The 18,941-nt window shown below is 37.8% G+C and overlaps 1 protein-coding gene across 2 annotated transcripts; it reads right to left on the bottom strand.

Moving 5' to 3' along the window:
- Positions 1-13,469: 13,469 nt before the first annotated feature.
- On the bottom strand, positions 13,470-18,326 carry MEE32 (dehydroquinate dehydratase, putative / shikimate dehydrogenase). 2 transcript variants are annotated; one of them, XM_078997684.1, is made up of 12 exons: positions 18,152-18,326; positions 17,689-17,927; positions 17,376-17,481; positions 16,575-16,802; positions 15,484-15,830; positions 15,327-15,390; positions 15,149-15,257; positions 14,918-15,067; positions 14,687-14,835; positions 13,934-14,096; positions 13,800-13,862; positions 13,470-13,668 (listed from the first exon to the last, which is right to left on the bottom strand). In XM_078997684.1, exons 1-11 carry the CDS (start codon positions 18,158-18,160, stop codon positions 13,822-13,824), a joined length of 1,605 nt encoding a protein of 534 aa, XP_078853810.1. In that variant the 5' UTR covers positions 18,161-18,326; the 3' UTR covers positions 13,470-13,668; positions 13,800-13,821. The 2 variants fall into 2 exon arrangements, with proteins under 2 accessions (XP_078853810.1, XP_078853811.1); XM_078997685.1 differs by having other exon boundaries at positions 16,584-16,802; positions 18,152-18,325.
- Positions 18,327-18,941: the final 615 nt, after the last annotated feature.

The raw sequence follows: 18,941 nt of genomic DNA, 5'->3' as shown, positions 1-18,941 counted from the left end.
GATTATCATGGGGCTAGGGACCCCATCGCTAACAGCAGGTGGTTGGCCGATGTTGCCAACGCATTTCGTACGAGCCGGTGTCCCGAGTGGGACAAGGTCATACTCGCCTCCTGTCTTCCGAAGGACAGAGCGAGGGATTGGTGGGATGAGGTTGCTCATGCCATTGGTGATGATGCCGCGTTGGACGTGATGACATGGAGTGATTTCTCGGCCAAGTTTAGGGCTGAGTTTTCACCGATTATTGAGGTGCAGCAGTTGGCATGGGAGTTTCAGGATTTTACGCAAACTACTGAGACTGTGGCGGAGATCACTGCCAAGTTCAAGGAGAGGTCCCTCCTTGTTCCACAGTATGTCACAGATGAGGAGATGAAGAATGCCCGATACCACGAGATGTTGAGGGATGACATCAGGCAGTTTGTGAGCAGATCCAACTGCAAAACATTGGAGGATATGATTGCACGAGCTAGAGAGAGATTGATTTGGAGCATATCCGGAAGAGGAAGTCGGATGAGGTTCAGGTAGCCACAGGTTCGGGCAAAAGGCCCAAGGGGTCAGATTCGAGATCGAGGGATTACGATAATCGCGGCCGATATGGGAGGTGCGGCAGGATGCACGAGGGTGCGTGTAGGAGTGGTAGTGGTGGAGATTCGGGATGCTTCAAGTGCAGTCGGACTGGTCATCTTAGCAGGGATTGTACTGCAACCACCACACAGGGATCAGACTTGATATGTTTCCACTACAGTCAGTGGGGCCACAAAAAGGCCCAGTGCCCCAGTTTGTTTTTGGCAGGACGGGTGATAGCAACTGCCCCTGCAACTCTGAGGATCATAGACGGTCATCAGGGTCGAGCAGAGGCGCCTACAGTAGGAGGCAGGGCTTTTCAGATGACTACCATGGAGACGCGAGCAACATCGGACGTAGCAGTTATAGGCCATCTGCATACCTTGGATAATGAACTGGTAGTTAGGGGTCGTGCCCTATGGAAGCAGGTTACTTAGGATGCAGTAACTATAGCATGCTTATGTTTGACTCAGTGGTGACCCGATGGATTCAGGAAGGTGTTATCGAGTGATGGATTGGTTAGACCCCTAGCTATGGCAAGCTTGGTTCATCAGCAGATTGATTGCGGTATAGCATAGAAGATTGGGAATTCTTCTCAAGCATTGAGCAGTGAGGTATAAGCAGGATCAAAGTTAGGGAGAACCCTCCGATTTTACAAGGGTAAGAGCACGCAGATCCAGAATGAGTTCACGACCTCTGAGAAGGAAAAGAAGTAGCACAACGATTGATGGATTGAGGAGTTCAATGTTGGGGGTTTGGGAAACTTCCCAATAGTTAGTTCATTTATTCGAGATGGTTAGTATCTGGATGGTAATTCGGGATGGAGGATCGCCTGCAGGACTCCCCAAAAGTTGGAATGAGGATTTTGAGAATGGTTAGCATGGGATGCTTTCGTGTTAGTAGTCAGTGACAGAGGCAGCATGTAAAGCATTGTAGAGCGGCAGGAGGGCCGCAGCATTCTCCAGTAGCAGTCAGAGGTGGAAAGTGTTGTAATACTACGGGGTAGTCGTAGCATTCACTAGCAGTCAGTAAGTTTAGAAGGCATTGTAAGACTATGGGTAAGCCCTAGCATACCCGAGCAGCTTAGTTAGCGGAGTTGGGGCGAGTCCCTTACCTCCTAGTGATCCACATAGGAATCAGGAATGGGTAGTGGATGAGAATAGTATGGAGCTTGCATGCATAACCCTAGAGAGGTGATACCTTGTGAGAGGCCGCTCTAGGATGTAGTTGGGTGAGACCCGTGGGCGAGGCCCGTATGAGAATAGCAATATAGGTGAGACCTGAGAGCAGGGTTCCTCAGTAGTGTAGTCGGGTGGGACCCGTGGGTGAGGCCTGTGAGTTTTAGTAGCACAGGTGGGACCTGGTAAGGACCTTAAGGTCGATATAGGAGGATCGAGGATCCTAGGACTTGTAGCGCCAAAGTGGCAGAGTAGAGGGGGAAGGATTAGGTAGCCTAAGTTTCCTCGGAAGTCGCTGGGAGCAACTAGAAGTTTGTGTTAGTGCTAGCAACCAGTGGGAATCGGTAATCTAGATAGTGGTAGATCAGTAGGGACCAGGGTGATCTTGGTTTATCCAGAAGGCAGATAAGGGACAGAAAGATTTTCAGTCAGCGATAGTGATGGTAAGCAGACTATGGTGGAATATAGATAGTTAATCAAGGGTTGCTCAGCACTAAGTTATAGTAGTGAGAAGTGTCCAGTGGATACTGGCGGTAATGACCCGTACTAGAAGTAGTGGGGGTAATGGATTTGGTGAAGGATAGGACCTTCACAGCGATAGGGGGAGTAGTTGGTTATGGAACGTTGCCTTAGGGAGGCTAGAAAACGCACAAGGAAAAAAGAGGTGAACCCCTACGGTGTCCAGCATATGTACTCAGGGACTACCAGAAGGTTTGTCAGTTGAGTAAGTTGTGTTCCCAGGATGGTCAGTGTTAGGGTTAACCCGATAATATTATCCGCAAGGAATAATGGTAGTCAGAATGACCGGGCGAAAGGCCAGCAGAGGTAGTCAGCGGGTGTTAGCTCTAGCAAGCAGAGTGTTGAAAGCAGATTGCAGGGCGATTGGCCGTAGAGAAACTTCGAGGATGAAGTATAGTTTAAGTGGGGGAGAGTTGTAACACCCATAATCAGAAAGACCAACAAAGGAAATGAAAACCCTAGGTCAAATGAGGTTCAACTCGTCGAGTCTAAGGTGGAAATCGACGAGTCCGACCGAGATCCAGATCGAAGAGTAAGTGGCCGAATCAAAAAGTCAGAGAGTGGACCCGGCGAGTCCGGTCTAGATTGGGGAACCCTAAGTTCAGTGCTTTGTGCACTATATAATCATCTCATTCTCTCCCTTAGGTTTCTCTATAGCCTCTCTTACCCAGAACACGAAACCCTAAGTCTCCATTTTTGCACATTCAAGCTTTCTTGCCATTTTCGGTGATTTGAAGGAAGAAGGAGGAAGCGAACCTTTGGTGATTCAAGGATTGGCTTTAGATCCAGAGTTGGTGTGACTTTTCAGATCCCTTGAGGTAATGAGTTGACCCTATTGCATTTAGATCTATCTTATGGTTGAGTTTTGGGCATTTTTTAGTATGGAGGAGGTTTATTCCGAGTTTGGAGTAGATCTGAGGTTGCTACCTCAGATCAAGGCTATTAAGGATCCAGAAATCCATAAAGTTTATCCCAATAAGTTGTTGGTAAAGCCCCTTGGTCACAAAACCTAGCCTTAGAGTGTTTTAAGCCCATATCTCTTTGGTTTCTTGTAAAGTTTGCAACTTTACATGAGGAAAAGACTTGGGAAGGGTGGATCTATGAGTTGGAACCCCTGTATGGCTCGAAAAGCCACTTTATGGATTAAGAACTTAAGCGACACGGCGAGTAACATGGGTGAACTCGGCGAGTTGGATGAAGATGGGCATGGACTCGACGATTTGGAAGAACAACTCAGTGAGTCTGTTGAAGATTGTCATGGACTCGGGGAGTCTATTCTTGGACTCAGCGAGTTAGTTCGCGAAGCACAAACCCCTTCTGGTTAAGACTTAGATCGGTGAGTTGAGTGGAGACTCAGTGAGTTGGGCAGGATGGGACTCAGGCATCGTTGAACTCGATAAGTCTTGGGGTGACTCGAGGAGCTGAGTTGTTTTATGGGAGTTTCTGAATGCAGGTACTCAATGAGTCTTGGGGCGACTCGGCGAGTAGAGTCAGTCAAGAAGGATGACTTTGACCAGGAATTTGACTTTGGAAAGCGTAGACTTAGACGGCTTTTAAGAGTTTAGTTTGGGACTAAGTGTTGTATGATATTGATATTGATAGCTCGGGGAGCTAGTAGAGCAGCGGTTAAGAGAATTATCAGTCAGCAGTAAGAGAGTTATCAGCAAAAGTTCAGCAGTGCAGGTGAGTTTCCCTTTGTGTGAATGGGTCTAAGGCCACAATGCCGGCCCATGTAGTTATGAGTAGGAAGACCCGGGGGTTAGCATTAGGCACTATTTGCTAGTATGATATTCCGGACCAAGGTCTGATATCGGGCGGGTGCCCAAGGAATGGTTTGCATGTTAGAGTATACTTGTTGTTTGTGTGATGCATGTATGTGCCTAGTAGGAAGGTGAGTGTGGGCGAGGTCCCGTATCTCACAATAGCATAGTATGGATGGTGTTCCATATCTTATTAGTAGTAGATCATGGGCGAGGCCCGAGATAGGCATGGAGTGAGTGTGGGCGTGGCCCATATCTCACTTACCGTAGGAGCTTAGATGGGGTTCCATGACTCACTCGTGACAGGACAGGACCGAGGCCCAAGACAGGTGAGGCCTAATGACAAGAATGTAGTAGGGTATGTTCAGTTATGTGTTATATGCTATTTTTGTACTATATGTGGTTAACGGGCGAGGCCCAGAGACAGGCGGGGCCTAAAAGAAATAGATCTGTGTCCGAGCGGGGCTCGAAGCCAGGTGGGGCCTGGAGCGGCGGGGCCGTGGTAGCCGGCGGGACCCGAGGTAGGGGTGAGGCTCTAAATAGCGGGTGTATCCCAGTATATGTTGTATGTGTTTGTGCAGGGTATGTGGTAGGTTGGGGAACTCACTAAGCTTCGTGCTTACAGTTTTCAGTTTTGGTTTCAGGTACTTCCGGTAGCGGAGGGAAGAGCTCGAGGTGATCGCACGGCACACACCATTGATTAGTCAGTTTAGGATGTTTTACTCTGATAATGAAATATGTTTTGAAATTAATATTATGAATTCATGTTATGACTTATGATATGTTTTTATGATTATGGCTTTGATAAGGATTTAAAGAAAAATGATTGGTACAGATTTTTGGGATGTTACATTTACCATCTTCACCAAGGTGAAGTGTTCGCTATTAAAGATTGGAAAAGGAGGATCCTGGATTCTCATGGCTGGTGATCGGAGAGGTGTTCTTTATAGAGGTATCCAGAGTTTTCCTTTGGTAGGGAGATCCGTTTGGAGGTGGTGGAAGATTATTTATGGAAACTGGGAGGAATAGATAAAGAATATAAAGTTGGTTGTGTAGACATGATTTTCGAGAATTAAGAAAACCACGACCCCATGGTGGGTGCCAAATTGTTTTGGTCAAAAATTAACCAAATTGCATGAGAGGTTGTGGTGTTGTGGTTGAAGTGATTAACAAAATTAGAACAATTTTTCACAAGTGGTTTATAGGTAAATCCCTTGATACTTGACGACATCTCCAACATAAAACCTTGGGAGGTGATAATAATCACCTACCTTGTTTGATTTTATTAATTTGGATGAAAATTACAGAAAAATGATGAAGATAAAAATACAAGTGTTTCAGTAGCGTAAGGTGTTTATGGTGTATGAAGATTGTGCTCATTGTGTGTGTTTTAAAGGTGTATATATAGTCTAGGTTAATTAACTAAGAGTCTGATATTTCTGGGATCATGTTGAATTGGTATTTGCAACATGCTTAGACTTGGTATTCCTAGGTTTTAAGCATGTTTGAAGTGGTTCTTCATTGTGAATGAGTCTTACGTTGACCATTTATACACATGTGAGAAATAAACAAGAAATATAGTCGTTAAACTTGTTTGGAAATAATGGTGATGTTTAAGATCCTGATACTCCTTTAAGATCCAAGATCCCGGATAGGTTTAAGGATCCTTAGATATCTTTGAGATTCGGGATCTTGGATGGGATTGAGGATCTTGTCCCTAACAATGTTGATCCTAACTTGCCAAATATTTTCAATGAAAAGCTACAATGGAAGGAGCAGGAACTTATGTAAGGTATGAGGTTTGAGAATCCCAACAATTGAAACATATGCTTTGTAACTATGTTGTTGCGAGTGGTTATCAATTATGCTTTGTAAAAATTGATAGTAGATGGTTATTAGACAAATGTTATGATGGAAAATGTACTATTAAGGTTAAGGGTTCATGGATGAGTGATGATAAGTCTTTCCAGATCAAGTCTCTTATAAGTGACCATAATTGTGCAAAGAATTTCAAATTAGGATCAGTTGTCACTTATAAATGGATATGTACCCATTTTACTCAAGAATTTGTTAATAATCAAAAGATGAGTGTCATATTGCTTAGTGAGGATGTGAAAAACACTTTTGGAATTGATGTGACTATGAGGGTGTAACATCTAGACTTCCAGGTATATTATTTGTTATTTATTTATTTATTTATCTCTTGAGTTACTCGACGAGTCGGTACTCCAACTCATTGAGTAGAGTCGCGATGTGCCACGTGGATTTAATGATCTACTCGAAGAGTCCGAGGAGCCGACTCGCCGAGTAGGCGCTGGGATGAGAAACCCTAAATCCCCAGGTTTGGGGCCTATTTAAAGGCACTTATAGCCTCATTTGCGGCTACACTTCCCTGAGAGCAAACCCTAAATGGCCTTTGAGCTTTGAGAGAGAGTGCTTTGCTAATTGTGAGTGTTTGGTGCATCTTGTGAAGATGAGAGAAGAATTCCAAGCAAGGGACAAGAAGGTGCTGCTAGATCTGAGGTTGTTTCACTTCAGAGCTTCTGGGAAAGGTATAAAGCTTGCACCTTTCTCATTATTTGGTATAGATCTCAAGATTTTGTGAATCTAGGGTTTTTCCACCCAAATATGAGGACCTTGAGTGTTTTATGTTCATTGAGAAGGTTGAACTTCAGATCTAGACCATGTGAGGTCCCTAGAGTACAAAAGTCCCTGCTTTATCCAACCATAATAGTGATCTTGAGTGAAAAACACTTTTTAAGGTGTGTTTTGGCATTTTAAGCTCAAAATGCCATGCATGAAAATAAAGCCTATAACTTTACATGAAAGATGAGCCTTAGGAGTGTAGATCTAGAGTTTGGGAAGGTTCTTTGTCTTGAAAACGACTGAATGAGATATGAGGCTGAATGGACTCGTCGAGTCAAGGAGCTGACTTGACGAGTCGGATGGGGTTGTCCTGGTGGTATTGATCACACAACAACTCGGAGAGTTGAGCCAGATTTTGAGTATTATTGTGGATGGCGAGCAGACTTGTCGAGTCCCATAAGTGCCCTCGATGAGTAGGGTCAACATGGACTGTTAACTCGAGTTCCACATCTGTTGACTTAGGGTTTGGTCAACCTTGTCTCTGGGAAACCATGGAGGGGTAAAATGGTATTTTTCCCACTTCAAGAGAGAGAGAGAGAGAGAGAGAGAGAGAGAGATAACTTATTAAAATGTGTGATTTAAAGATTTAATTAGATATAATTATCTTATGTGATTAGGAGGATGCTATATTTGGTGATTTGTGTGCGAGGAGTATTCATTTACTTAGCTTACTTATGAGGTGAGTCTTCTCACTATACTTACCAAGAGTGGTATCTTTATGTGATTGAGTTGTTTTATGTGTTTATTTGTGTATTGTAATATTATGTATTATTTCTTTGTGATTCATGTTGAATGTTGTTGTTGTGAGTTTACTGAGTTGGAACCGGAGGGTTCCACTGAGACATATTGGCTGGAAGGTCTTATTGAGTTATGGCCTAGAGTGGCAATGAGTTGTGTATGGTATTTTGGGGAACTCACTAAGCTTTGTGCTTACCGTGTTATGTGTTATGTGTTTCAAGTACTTCTTAGGATCACAGGAAGGCGATGGCTTGATTGTACACACATCGGAGATTGTTTTATGATTTAGAGGATCCTGGAGTTTTATACACAGTTTTCTTTTAAACATGAGTTTTGATGAATTGATATTGTGGCATTTTATGGTTTATTTATTGGAATCAATGTGTTTTAAAATTTTAAAAAAATGGTCTAAAATTTACGTTGTTATAGAGGGATGGTGTAGGAGCGCCAAGAAGTATGCTTTGACTCTAGTTGAAAGCACAATTGCAGAAAATTATTCCAGAATATGGTCATATTGTGAGGAGATTAAAAGATCAACTATTAGATCTACTGTAAAAAAAATAAAAATAAAAAAACTTGTGGATGCAATACCAAATGGTAAGAATTACTTCAGCGAGATTTACATATGTTTTGGTGGAGTCAAAGATGGGTGGAGGGGAGAGTGTAGAAGGATCGTTAAACCGGATGGTGTGTTTCCTTAAACGTTTTTGCCAAGGTGAGTTGTTTTCTGCAATGGGTAGGGATGTTAACAATGGAATATTCCCAATTACTTGGGCATTTGTATGTGTGTAAAACAAATACAATTGTATATAGTTCATTGAAAATCATAAAGAAGATTTGAACTGTTCAAATGAAGGATTTGGGCTCGTTCTAATTTCTGATCAACACAAGGTATGATTCATTTTATAAATGTACTATAATAAATATTGACAATTCTAACTTTATTACTTCTTGTTACATATGTAGGGTATAGTTGAGGCAGTGAAAGATTTATTATTAGTAGTAGAACATAGGCATTGTGCAAGGCATATCTATAGCAATTTTAGAAAGAGGTTTAGTGGAGCCCAGTTTGAATATATTTTTTGGAGAGCTAGTAAAGCAACAATTGAATCACATTTCAATGCAACCATGAAATAGATTCAATAGTTAAACCTTGTTGCCTTTATTCATCTTTTGGAGAAGTATCCTACGACATGGTCTTTAGCTTTTTTCAGAGTTCACCATGCTTCTTGTGAATTTGTGGAGAATATTCAGAGAGCTTTAATAACATCATATTAGATGCTTGGAAGAAGCCTACTATTAGCATGTTAGAGGATATTTGTACTTTTGTGATGCAAAGGATGGTGACTATGCAAGTTAAGGGACAAGGATGGAATTGTTACTCAATGTGTCCAGACATTAGATATGAGTTGAATAAGCTACAAACTGGACAGAGGTGTGTACACATATATACTTATACATAACTTAAATGTTTGACCTCTAATTATTTGCATTACATTATGTAGGTATTTGCAGGTTGTATCTTATGGGGTGATAAAGTTTGAAACAAGGAAAATTGATGAGACTTAGCTTGTTTATATAGAAAAAAATGAATGCACTTTCAGGCTGTGGCAACTAAATGGGTATGGGTGTGTTCATTCAGTTGATACATTATCATTTTTAAATGTTAAACCTGATGCACCATATGTAGACCCATTATACTAGGAGCCTTCTTCCATAATACTTACAAAAGCCTCATACATAGGATGAATGGAAGCAACATGTGGCCTACTACAGAGTATATTCCCTATTTGCCTCCAATGAAAAGAAGAATTCCAGGCATGCTAACCATGAAGAGAATAAGGGATGCTTCTGAAAGGCCTAGAAAAAACACAATTTCAAAAGCAAGGAAAATGGTTTCTTATGGCATATACAAACAGATAAAACACAACAAGAGCACTTGTACTCAAGTGGAAAGGCGATCCGAAATTAATGTGAGAAAGAAACAAAAGGTTAGGCAAAGACAAGAGTTAGTAAATATGCAAGGGTGTGCGGAAGATGATGTTATGATAGATAAAGTTGAACAACAAGGTGTGCGTGATAATGAAGACGAGAAAGTGGTTAGGGTTAATGAAGATGTTGAATATGATGTTAGTGTGGTTCAAGCAAGTAAGAGAAAAAAAACTAAAAGAATCCTTAAAATGAAGCTTGCTAAAAGAGTTCAAGGTGAAGGTAGCAGTGCTACAACAGCAATGAACTTGGATTGATTTATATTTTAACTGTGTTTGGAAACAGGGGTATTTATGGTATTTCACAGATGTGAACATTGTAAACAATGGGAATGATGATTGTAATTTAAATTTATGTTATGGTAAGTTTTACATATGATATTTAGATTTATATATAAAACTACATTTTGTTTACTTAAGCATCATAGTACATTGTTTTAGTCATTTTAGGCATTTTAGCCTTTAGGGGTATTTTACTCATTTTAGGTATTTTAGCGAATTTAACAGTTAGGGGCATTTTAGTTATTATTGGATTTTTTAGACGGATGGGTTATGTTAGGCAATTTAGTCATTTTTATAGGGTAGAGGTATTTTGGGCATTTTGTACATACTGGTATTAGGCATTCTATCCATTGGGGAATTTAATACATTTTACCAGGGTATTTTGATATATATATATATATATATATATATATATATATATATATATATATATATATATATATATATATATATATATATATATATATATATATACTACCTTATAAAAGAAATGTTACTATTTCTATAAATAGAATCAATATAATAATAATATTTTTTTAAGATATTTTTAAGCTTAAAGTACAACCAACTATTAATATAATAATATTATAATATATATCTTACAAATGATAATGCTAGGGATACAAGTATTAAAAACACATTTAAATTAGTATTTCCTTATTTTTAGGGATTGAATTAGTATTTTCATCAATTTTGACCCAACTTGTACTCCTAAAGTATCTCTTCTCTGGTATCTGGTGCATTCGAAATCTGAAACACTTATATTCGACAAATCGTTTGAAATTTAAAAGCTCATTCAAATTGGACTTCCCTAATTTTTTTTGCATAAAATATAGTTGACTGGAGACTAATTCAAATCTTCATCTCTTTTTCCTCCATGGAATCCACCACCACAATATTTTTTTGTTTTGACATTGCACTTTTTATTTTAGTGAAATCGATCGATAATGGTGCAAGTGTACTTAGAAATATAACATGTCTCCGAATGGAAATAATCGCTTGAAAGAAACTATTCGTCGCCGCCGCTTTGCGCGGGCGAACGGCTAGTATATATATATATATATATATATATATATATATATATATATATATATATATATATATATATATATATATATATATATATATATATATATATACATTATGTTAATGGACATAAATTATATTAGTATAAGTAAACATGAAAATAGTATGGACGTCATGGTAGGTTGCTATTTATTAACGTAAAGAACAAAATCCAACTACACACCCGATTAAACAGTAGAATTTAACTTTTCTTATTTTTTCCAATTTTAGGTTAAAGACAAAAGGGGTATACATTAATTCCATTTTATGCATCTTGGGTTAGAATATTTCTTTTTGTCCTTTTCTTAAGTGAATACTTGTTGATCCCTCTTTTTTAAGTTAAAAACCACATTGACTTTGGCATGTTGTCCTAGCCTGCAAAACCAAATATATGGGACTTAGTTATAAACCTATTTTATTTATGGGGGTGTTTTGTATACAGAATTAATGCACATACAAAGTTGTAGTAGGAATGATAGTTCTTAAACATAACAATTTCATTTTATAGTGTTTGTTTCATACATTTCCATCAACTTACATAGATAATAGGATATACAAAATAAATCGTTCTTACATCTTAATAGCAACGATTACCACCACAAACAGGGCCACAAAATAAGAGCCAAAATAACCAAGCTTCACAACACCAAAATGAGAAACCCAAGAAAGAAATCATGTAACTTAGAGTTCTTCTCTTAGTGGAAGAAGTTGTAGCTTAAAACCCCCGACCCTAACAACAGTGACACATCCTCAAACACATTTGACTTTATTGAACTTGTTCTTGTCGACGATCATCTTGGCATACATAGCTTGAAGGGAGTAAAAGTGATTTTTAAGATTAAAACCCATATTTGACATGTCCATTTGGCATGTCCTAACATCATCAGCCTCATTGTTAAGGACGTCCATTTCTCTTCTAGCCCTCTAGTGTAGTTCGCACAAGTCAATATGAACCTCCTTCCAGATCAATGACACCTCCAAATGTGTTTGGAGTAGGTTGATGGCCATGTCTTCTTCCCTGAATCCATTAGACATGTTCACTTTCAAGTGATGGTGGTCGCTCAAGGACTAGGAGATGGGAGTTACGACATGTTCTTAGTGATTAGGGTATGAACTAAAGTACGCAGAAAGGGTAAGAAACTTTGGACTTTTGTCATTTTAAGGCATCAGATTGTGCTTATATACAGATGCGGGTATAAATAGTGTTGACTTGGGCTATACAATTAATACACAATTTGACATCGTTCCGTTAAATGGCAACAATTACATGGTTGCCATGTCATATTTGATGTGTCAAATAATGTGAATGTGTCCAGCAAACCAATTAAAACAAGTCCAAGGGGACTATATTGACAAGTTTGTCCACAAATTCATTCCATCGTAAAGCCACAAAAATAGTTTAGAGTCTAAAATGACCAATCCTAGAAAGTCAGCAGGATGTTTGTTTCATTTTTTTTAATAAATAACAATAACGATAACATGTTATAATTTTAAATGAATAAGAGGAGGGCTTGTCAAATTCAAATTTAAACTGAGTAAGTGTTGTAAAATTGGATTCTAACCCTCTAGTTGACAGAGGATAGCTTGAACTGGGAATGGAAATCAACTCCAAGAACGGTGGATCAGATCAGTGAGATTAACATGCTCACTAACATAGTCGGTGATTATCAGCTTATGGATGGAAGAGATAAGTGGAGGTGCACTTTATCTAGTGATGGTGCTTTTCATGTCGATGCTCTCAGATTCAAAATTGATTGCTGGAACATACCATTGATGGAGACCCACTTAAAATGGATTCATGAGATTCCATTAAAGGTGACATGCTTTATATGGAGGGCCAATTTAGACAGAATACTAACCGCATGTGCTCTACTCAAACGAGGCATTCAACTGGATTCCCCCATATGCACATATTGCGGGACTGCAGAAGAGGATGCATCTCATGTGCTCCTTCGATGCCCAATGGCTATGCAGGTTTGGGATTGGGTGTTCCGTTGGTGTGACATCCCTAATGTTCAATTCGCATCAGTGGAGGAATTATTGAAGTTTTCATCGCAGTGGGGGACATGTACAAAGAGGAGAAAAAGCTTCGTCAGTATCTGTTATGGAACGGCATGGCTCCTTTGGAAGGCAATGTGTGATTGGGTATTCAAAAAATCTAGAATCTCTCCTGTTAAGGTGGCTGACTTGGTGAAATCCACAGTGTTTCTGTGGATCGAATATAGGAGAGAACATTGTAATTTTCAATGGATTGATTGGTATATCAATCCTTTTTTGTGTCTGTAATTTCTTTCTTTATGTTTGTACTTATTTTTCCCTCCCTAGCGTCTTGCTAGGGTATGGCCTCTTAATGATATTTGCCGTTTCTAAAAAAAAAAACTAAACTGGAATAAATATCATAAATGAATTTATATCATTTTGTTAGACTACAAGGGTGTTTCTAATTAATGTAAGGATATGAATTATTGAAGTGATGGTAAGGGTATAAAGTATTGAAGTGAAGTGGAAGTTGTCATATGATCTTTTTAAATGGTTCTTTGCATAGGTGACGAAGAGCTTTGTAGAAAGGAGTCAAAAACGAACTCTTCAAGATAACAAGATGAATAACAATACTTATGTATGAGCTTTTTATGTATTGCATGTGTAAATAATATAGGTATGAAGTTTATGGATGTGGCATTGGTTTTCTATCTCTATCGTTAACTCATGCCCCTAGTATTCTTTTTTCCATATAAAAATAAATTCAATTTTTAGCATCAGAAAACTGAGAATAGAATGGCTCTCAAATACAAATTCCTTATTCTTGTAAAAAAAAAAAAAAAATACTGATACAATAACAAATGATGCAGAAATAAGTATTGGAATGATCTTCTTCCTGTTTCCAGTGTGTACCACTTTGTACACCATATATTGCTTCAAAGCCTCCAGTTTCTGTATACAATATAAAAGCTTATAGTTACCGACCTATGAATAGAAACTGTTTCTGAGAAAATGACCGGTTTACCCTTCTGTCTAAAAGGAAACTGAAGATAAAGGAAGATGTGATACAAAGAGGTACATACCAAAGTGAATGGCCCGAAACAATCAATACTTTGCCATAATCTCACTAAATAATTCCTTAGGTGCTGCAGTTGCAAAGTATAATTAATAAAGAAAAAGGAAAAGGAAAAATAATTTTTAATTTTTAAAATCTTACCAGGTAACCCTGTAAATCTCTCATATTGTTCATAAGCCTGCCCTATAAACATCTCCACCCCTGTAACAATTTTGGCTCCACATTCTCCTGCTTCCCTAAGTAATCTGGTAATTTTAGGCGTGTAAACAGCATCAAATACCAATGCATACAACTTCAAAGCTTCCTGTAAAAAAACAAGACAATACAGAAAAAATGACAATTCTGCCCTTCCAGGTAGTGGTGGTAACAACTGATAAGAGGATTTGTTTCAAATTTTATCTTTTAATAAAAATGATAGGATTAAAGTACCCAAAAATGCCCTTTAAGCCGTGTTTGTTATGCAGGAAAATATAGAACATGACGGCCTATTGACTTTTGGAATCATACTCGAGCTCTCATTTGTGCAAAAGACACAAATGCCCTCCTCGTTATCATGTTTCCATTTAACAAGCTTTGTAGGGGTATATATCAATGTTTTTGTTATAAAGGACCGGACTTAACAAGCTTTTTAATGCTATCTTCAATGATAATGAGAAGGGCATTTACATCTTTTACACATAGGAGAGATCAAGAAAACAAGTTTCTGTCCCAAAACTTTATGGGTGGGACAAAAAATATTACAACTTTTGTCACATTGACATGAGTCCAAACTATCCTGCGTAAGTAAGGAACAATCTTGTAAAAGACGTAAATGCCCTCCACATGTCATGCACATATTCACCTCATATCATAATCAGATTTCCAATTGAATAAAATATGATGAGAGAGTCAAACCTTAGAAATAGGAGTCTCCTGAATGTTTGGCTGCATACCAATTGAAGTTGTGTTTGCAAGTATCATGCCTTCTTCAGGGGCATAACTACTTAAATCAGCAAGAGATAAAGCTTCTCCCCCAATTATCTCAGCAAGCTCCCTAGCACGATCTACAACACATCAAAAAAAAAATCTTTATAAAAATTATCCATGTAAAACAATTATAAATAAATTCAAATTTTAATTTCTAACCATAAGTCCGATTGGCTATGACAATTCTTGCACCCTTCTCTTTTGCTCCATAAGCAAGTGCTTTTCCTGCTCCACCTGCACCAATTACCACAAATAGTCTACCAGCCAAAGGTGAACTTGAACCCCTTACACCATTTTGAACCCCTGGACCTATTAAAAAAAATAATTAAATAAACATTTAAATATTTTCATTAAAAAATTTCACATTATTAAAAAAGTACAAAAGGAAACCTCGTAGACCATCTTCAATGGCAGAAATGGCACCAACATAGTCTGTATTACAACCATATAACTTCCCATCACTTTGTCTTCTAACAACACAGTTCACTGCTCCTATTGACTGAAAAATCATACTTCATTATTAAATAATAAATATTAATTAATATCTGTGTAAAACTTTGTGATTTACCTTTGCAACTGGATCAACCTCATCACAACATTGGACTATAGATTCTTTGTGTGGAATAGTACAGCTGCATACAATAATGATATATCATTATTTATACCTTTTTGTAAATTTGACAACCAGAAAGATTCTAAAAATGGAATTAGTTTGGAAAGTATACCTGAAACCAGCAAAATCTGTAGAAGAGTAAGTGTCAAGAAAATTCTTTACATTATCCACCAACATATGTACATAAACGCCATTGAAGCCAACTGATCTAAAAGCTTGATTGTACAACAATGGTGATTTGCTATGTCCAACTGGCTTCCCGATAATACCAAATACTTTTGTATCAGGCCCTAATTGTCTGAAATTAAATAAGTCCAAAAGATCCCTAATTGTAGGTTGCCCTGGTGCTGATACCTTTCCATGTTCAAGGGTACCAAATGTCAAATATCCACCAAATTTTGGGCAGAGTACTCTTGACATCAACCCCTTCTCCCCCATCACCATTGCTATTATTGGAACCTGAAATATCAATCAGTTTACTCGAAATAAATTCATGTTTTCTTCTTTCCATTAAGTATTGTTTGGGAAACTAGAGTGAGGGTAAATCTGTAAATAGTTGGAACTTAATCGGGAAAGAATGGTTTTCGTTTCTTGACTTTCTCTATTGAGTTGTTTTTTGTGCATTAAGTCAAAAAGAAACACTCAAATATACCCCATTAAGTAAAAAAGAAACAAGCTTTCTTTTTTGCTTAATGGGCGATATGTTAAGTTATATATGTGGCTTTCTTTTTGACTTGATGCAAAAAGAAGAACTTGATAGAGAAAGTCAAGAGAAGAAAACCAGGCGTTCCCGATTAAGTCGAAAACTTTTACAAATTTGCCCTCGTCTTCAGAAATATTTTCATGCATCGATTATCTAGGTAACTTTTTTTTTCCATTAAGTCTTGTATGAGTAAAAGTGTTGTATATACATAAGGTATGTTTCCTTTCCTGACAGGATGAACTGTCTGAATGAGAGTAAATGACCATTTTACCCTTACATTACAAAAAAGTGAAACAAATTTCACATTCTTCATCGGTTATAATAACATGAGAGGAGTTGGAAGGAAGATTGAAGAATGGAAGATGATAATGTGAAGCTGCTATTATTTTTTGAGGTTCTAATAAAAATAAAAAGAACCAATCATACAATATATATATATATATATATATATATATATATATATATATATATATATCTAAAATATATGATGCATGACTTACGCCGCTTACTTGAGAATGAGCAGTTATTTGAAAAACTCGTGCTACATCAGTTATATCTACAGCTGTTGTTGCAAATTTTACTATGTCAGCCCCTGTTGATTGTATTTTAGCCACAAGGTTCCCCAGCTCTTCTACTGAAGGGGTATTTTCGTAATTGTGGGAAGAAACTATGAGTTTGCACTTTGTAGGCTTATCTCCTTGAATTAAATTGTTGAAATCATCAACAGCCTGCAAGTGAGCAAGTAATATGAGAAATTTGAGAGAAATATTATATTTGAAAGCAGATAACAAGTGAGCAAACAAAACTGTCCTCATAACCCATTACAAAACAACTCAATTGAAGGGTATTTTGGCCATTTAACATAATTTACGTTCTTATTTCTTTGATAAGTGAAATATAATGTACATAATACTAAAATTTCATGAGATGGATCCTAAACATCAATCATGCCAACATGACTCAGATAAATTGACAAACTTTAAATAAGTCAATGACTCAAAATAACAAAACACTCTTCAACTTTCCACCCTTTTGAGTTGAAAATTCAACTTTCTTGATTTAAGGAAAAACAGCAAATAAATTCTCAATATTGTGGTGGTGCTCTAAGCCAAATAAGCTAAATATTTAAGTTCTTTTGTACACGAATTTATCCAACAACTTGGATGTCTATGTTGCTATTTTTAGTAGACATCAAATGAATTTATAAAACCTGAGGCCAATGTAAAAAGAATATTGTTCATTTAATGTGAAAGTGAAACGTTTGCTTGGATGAATCTATTTTTAGACAAGAAGAAAGAAACCTGAAGCTCAACATCAATGTGATCAGCTCCTAGCTCCATTGCTAAGCGCAGAGCATCCAGTCGACTCTCTTCATCCCCATTGTATTGACCACCTTCCCATGTTGGTCTAGAAAATAACACAGAATCAGAAACCTTCTGAGGCAGATAAACTGTTAGAAGATCGTTTGATACGCACACCATTTATCCAAAAGCCAAAAGTGGATGCTAGTTGAATCCTTTTATGTTTTGCATACAATTCAGTGGACTAAAAGTCTAAAATGAAACTGAAATGACAGCATTCGTATTCTAAGACTGGCGTATGTAGAAATAGCACCTGTAAGTGAAAAGCGTGGGGAGAGGACTGAGTTTGACTAGGGTTTGGATAGCTTCCCGAGCGTTAAACCCCTTCAAGCTATCCAATCGGATTTCAACAAGGTCAGCACCATAAGATTTCGCCGAATTCATTTGAATCAACATCTGATCCACCGTATCCGCCATTATCGGTGCACAGATTAGGGTTGAATTCCTCCTAATCCCTTCGCGTCCACCCATCTTCTCGATAGCAGGCGTTACCTGACGAAAAAAATGTCAATCAAAGTTAAATCCCCAAACTTGAATAAACAAAAGAATACATCAGGTCTTGGGAGAATGCAGTAGAATCAAATCATCATTACTCAAACCCAATTTCCAAATCCTCATTCAAATCATTCCCCTCAAAGCTCTTTCAGCATAGAAATGCAAATATAGACATGCATAAAGAGATAAGTGTAGTTGTATTGAGAGAGGGGGAGACTTACGAGCTCCATTGCTGCCTTGTGCGTAGATGAGGAAGGTAGATTGGAGGAGAGAGAATGCAAGCAGCCTTTATACCAGTTGTTGGTGGGGAAATGTGGAGGGGGTTGGTGGAGAGTTGAGAAGAAGAATTCGGTAGACGCCTTGCTGCATCGTGGGAAGAAGGGGTTAGTTGGGAACCCATCTTGAACGTTCGATCCTATCTCATGTCTATACACTGGCAACGCCCTGCCCTTTCGTACGTTGGATCGATCGAACAATTTCAGGATTTTCTAAGTAAATATGAATACGTTTTATACAAAGTTTTAAAAATCGGTTTTTTAGTTAAAACGATATGATGTTCTGTTTTTGGTTTAACAGGTTCGATCTTTGAGTAAACTGGTTTGTATAATTTTCATATTTTTTCGCATTTTCCTATATATACATACAAAGTTTTAAAAACATGTTTTTTAGTTAAACCGGTATGGTGTCCTGTTTTTGGTTTAACCGGTCCGATTGCTGAGTAACCGGTTTCTATAATTTTCATATTTTTTCGGATTTTCCTATACATACATACATACACAAATCAAAATTTTGATGTCCACAAATTCAAACATTAAAATACACATGAAAACAAGTTGTAGATCAATTCAAATATATTAAATTTTAAAATAACTTATAATCATATCTTTTACATCAATCTACGTGCATTAAAAAGAAAATAAAATCGTAAATGAATATTATGTTAGAATGTCAGAGTAATAAAGGCATTTGGATATTCTGAGAATTGTGATTTCATTGTCAAATCAAAATATT

This window comes from Lactuca saligna, chromosome 5 (genome assembly GCF_052625555.1).
Source record: "Lactuca saligna cultivar CGN05327 chromosome 5, ASM5262555v1, whole genome shotgun sequence".
Classification (NCBI taxonomy): Eukaryota; Viridiplantae; Streptophyta; class Magnoliopsida; order Asterales; family Asteraceae; genus Lactuca; species Lactuca saligna.
The sequence above is the reverse complement of the archived record's forward strand: the minus strand, read 5'-3'. Positions and strand labels throughout refer to the sequence as shown.

What these genes read in the sequence shown, in the direction of transcription:
- MEE32 (XM_078997684.1), bottom strand. An exon ending in CCCACGCTTTTCACTTACAG is followed by an intron (nt 17,482 to 17,688) that starts GTGCTATTTCTA and finishes GTTATTTTCTAG; the next exon opens with ACCAACATGGGAAGGTGGTC. An exon ending in CATAGCCAATCGGACTTATG is followed by an intron (nt 14,836 to 14,917) that starts GTTAGAAATTAA and finishes GATGTGTTGTAG; the next exon opens with ATCGTGCTAGGGAGCTTGCT.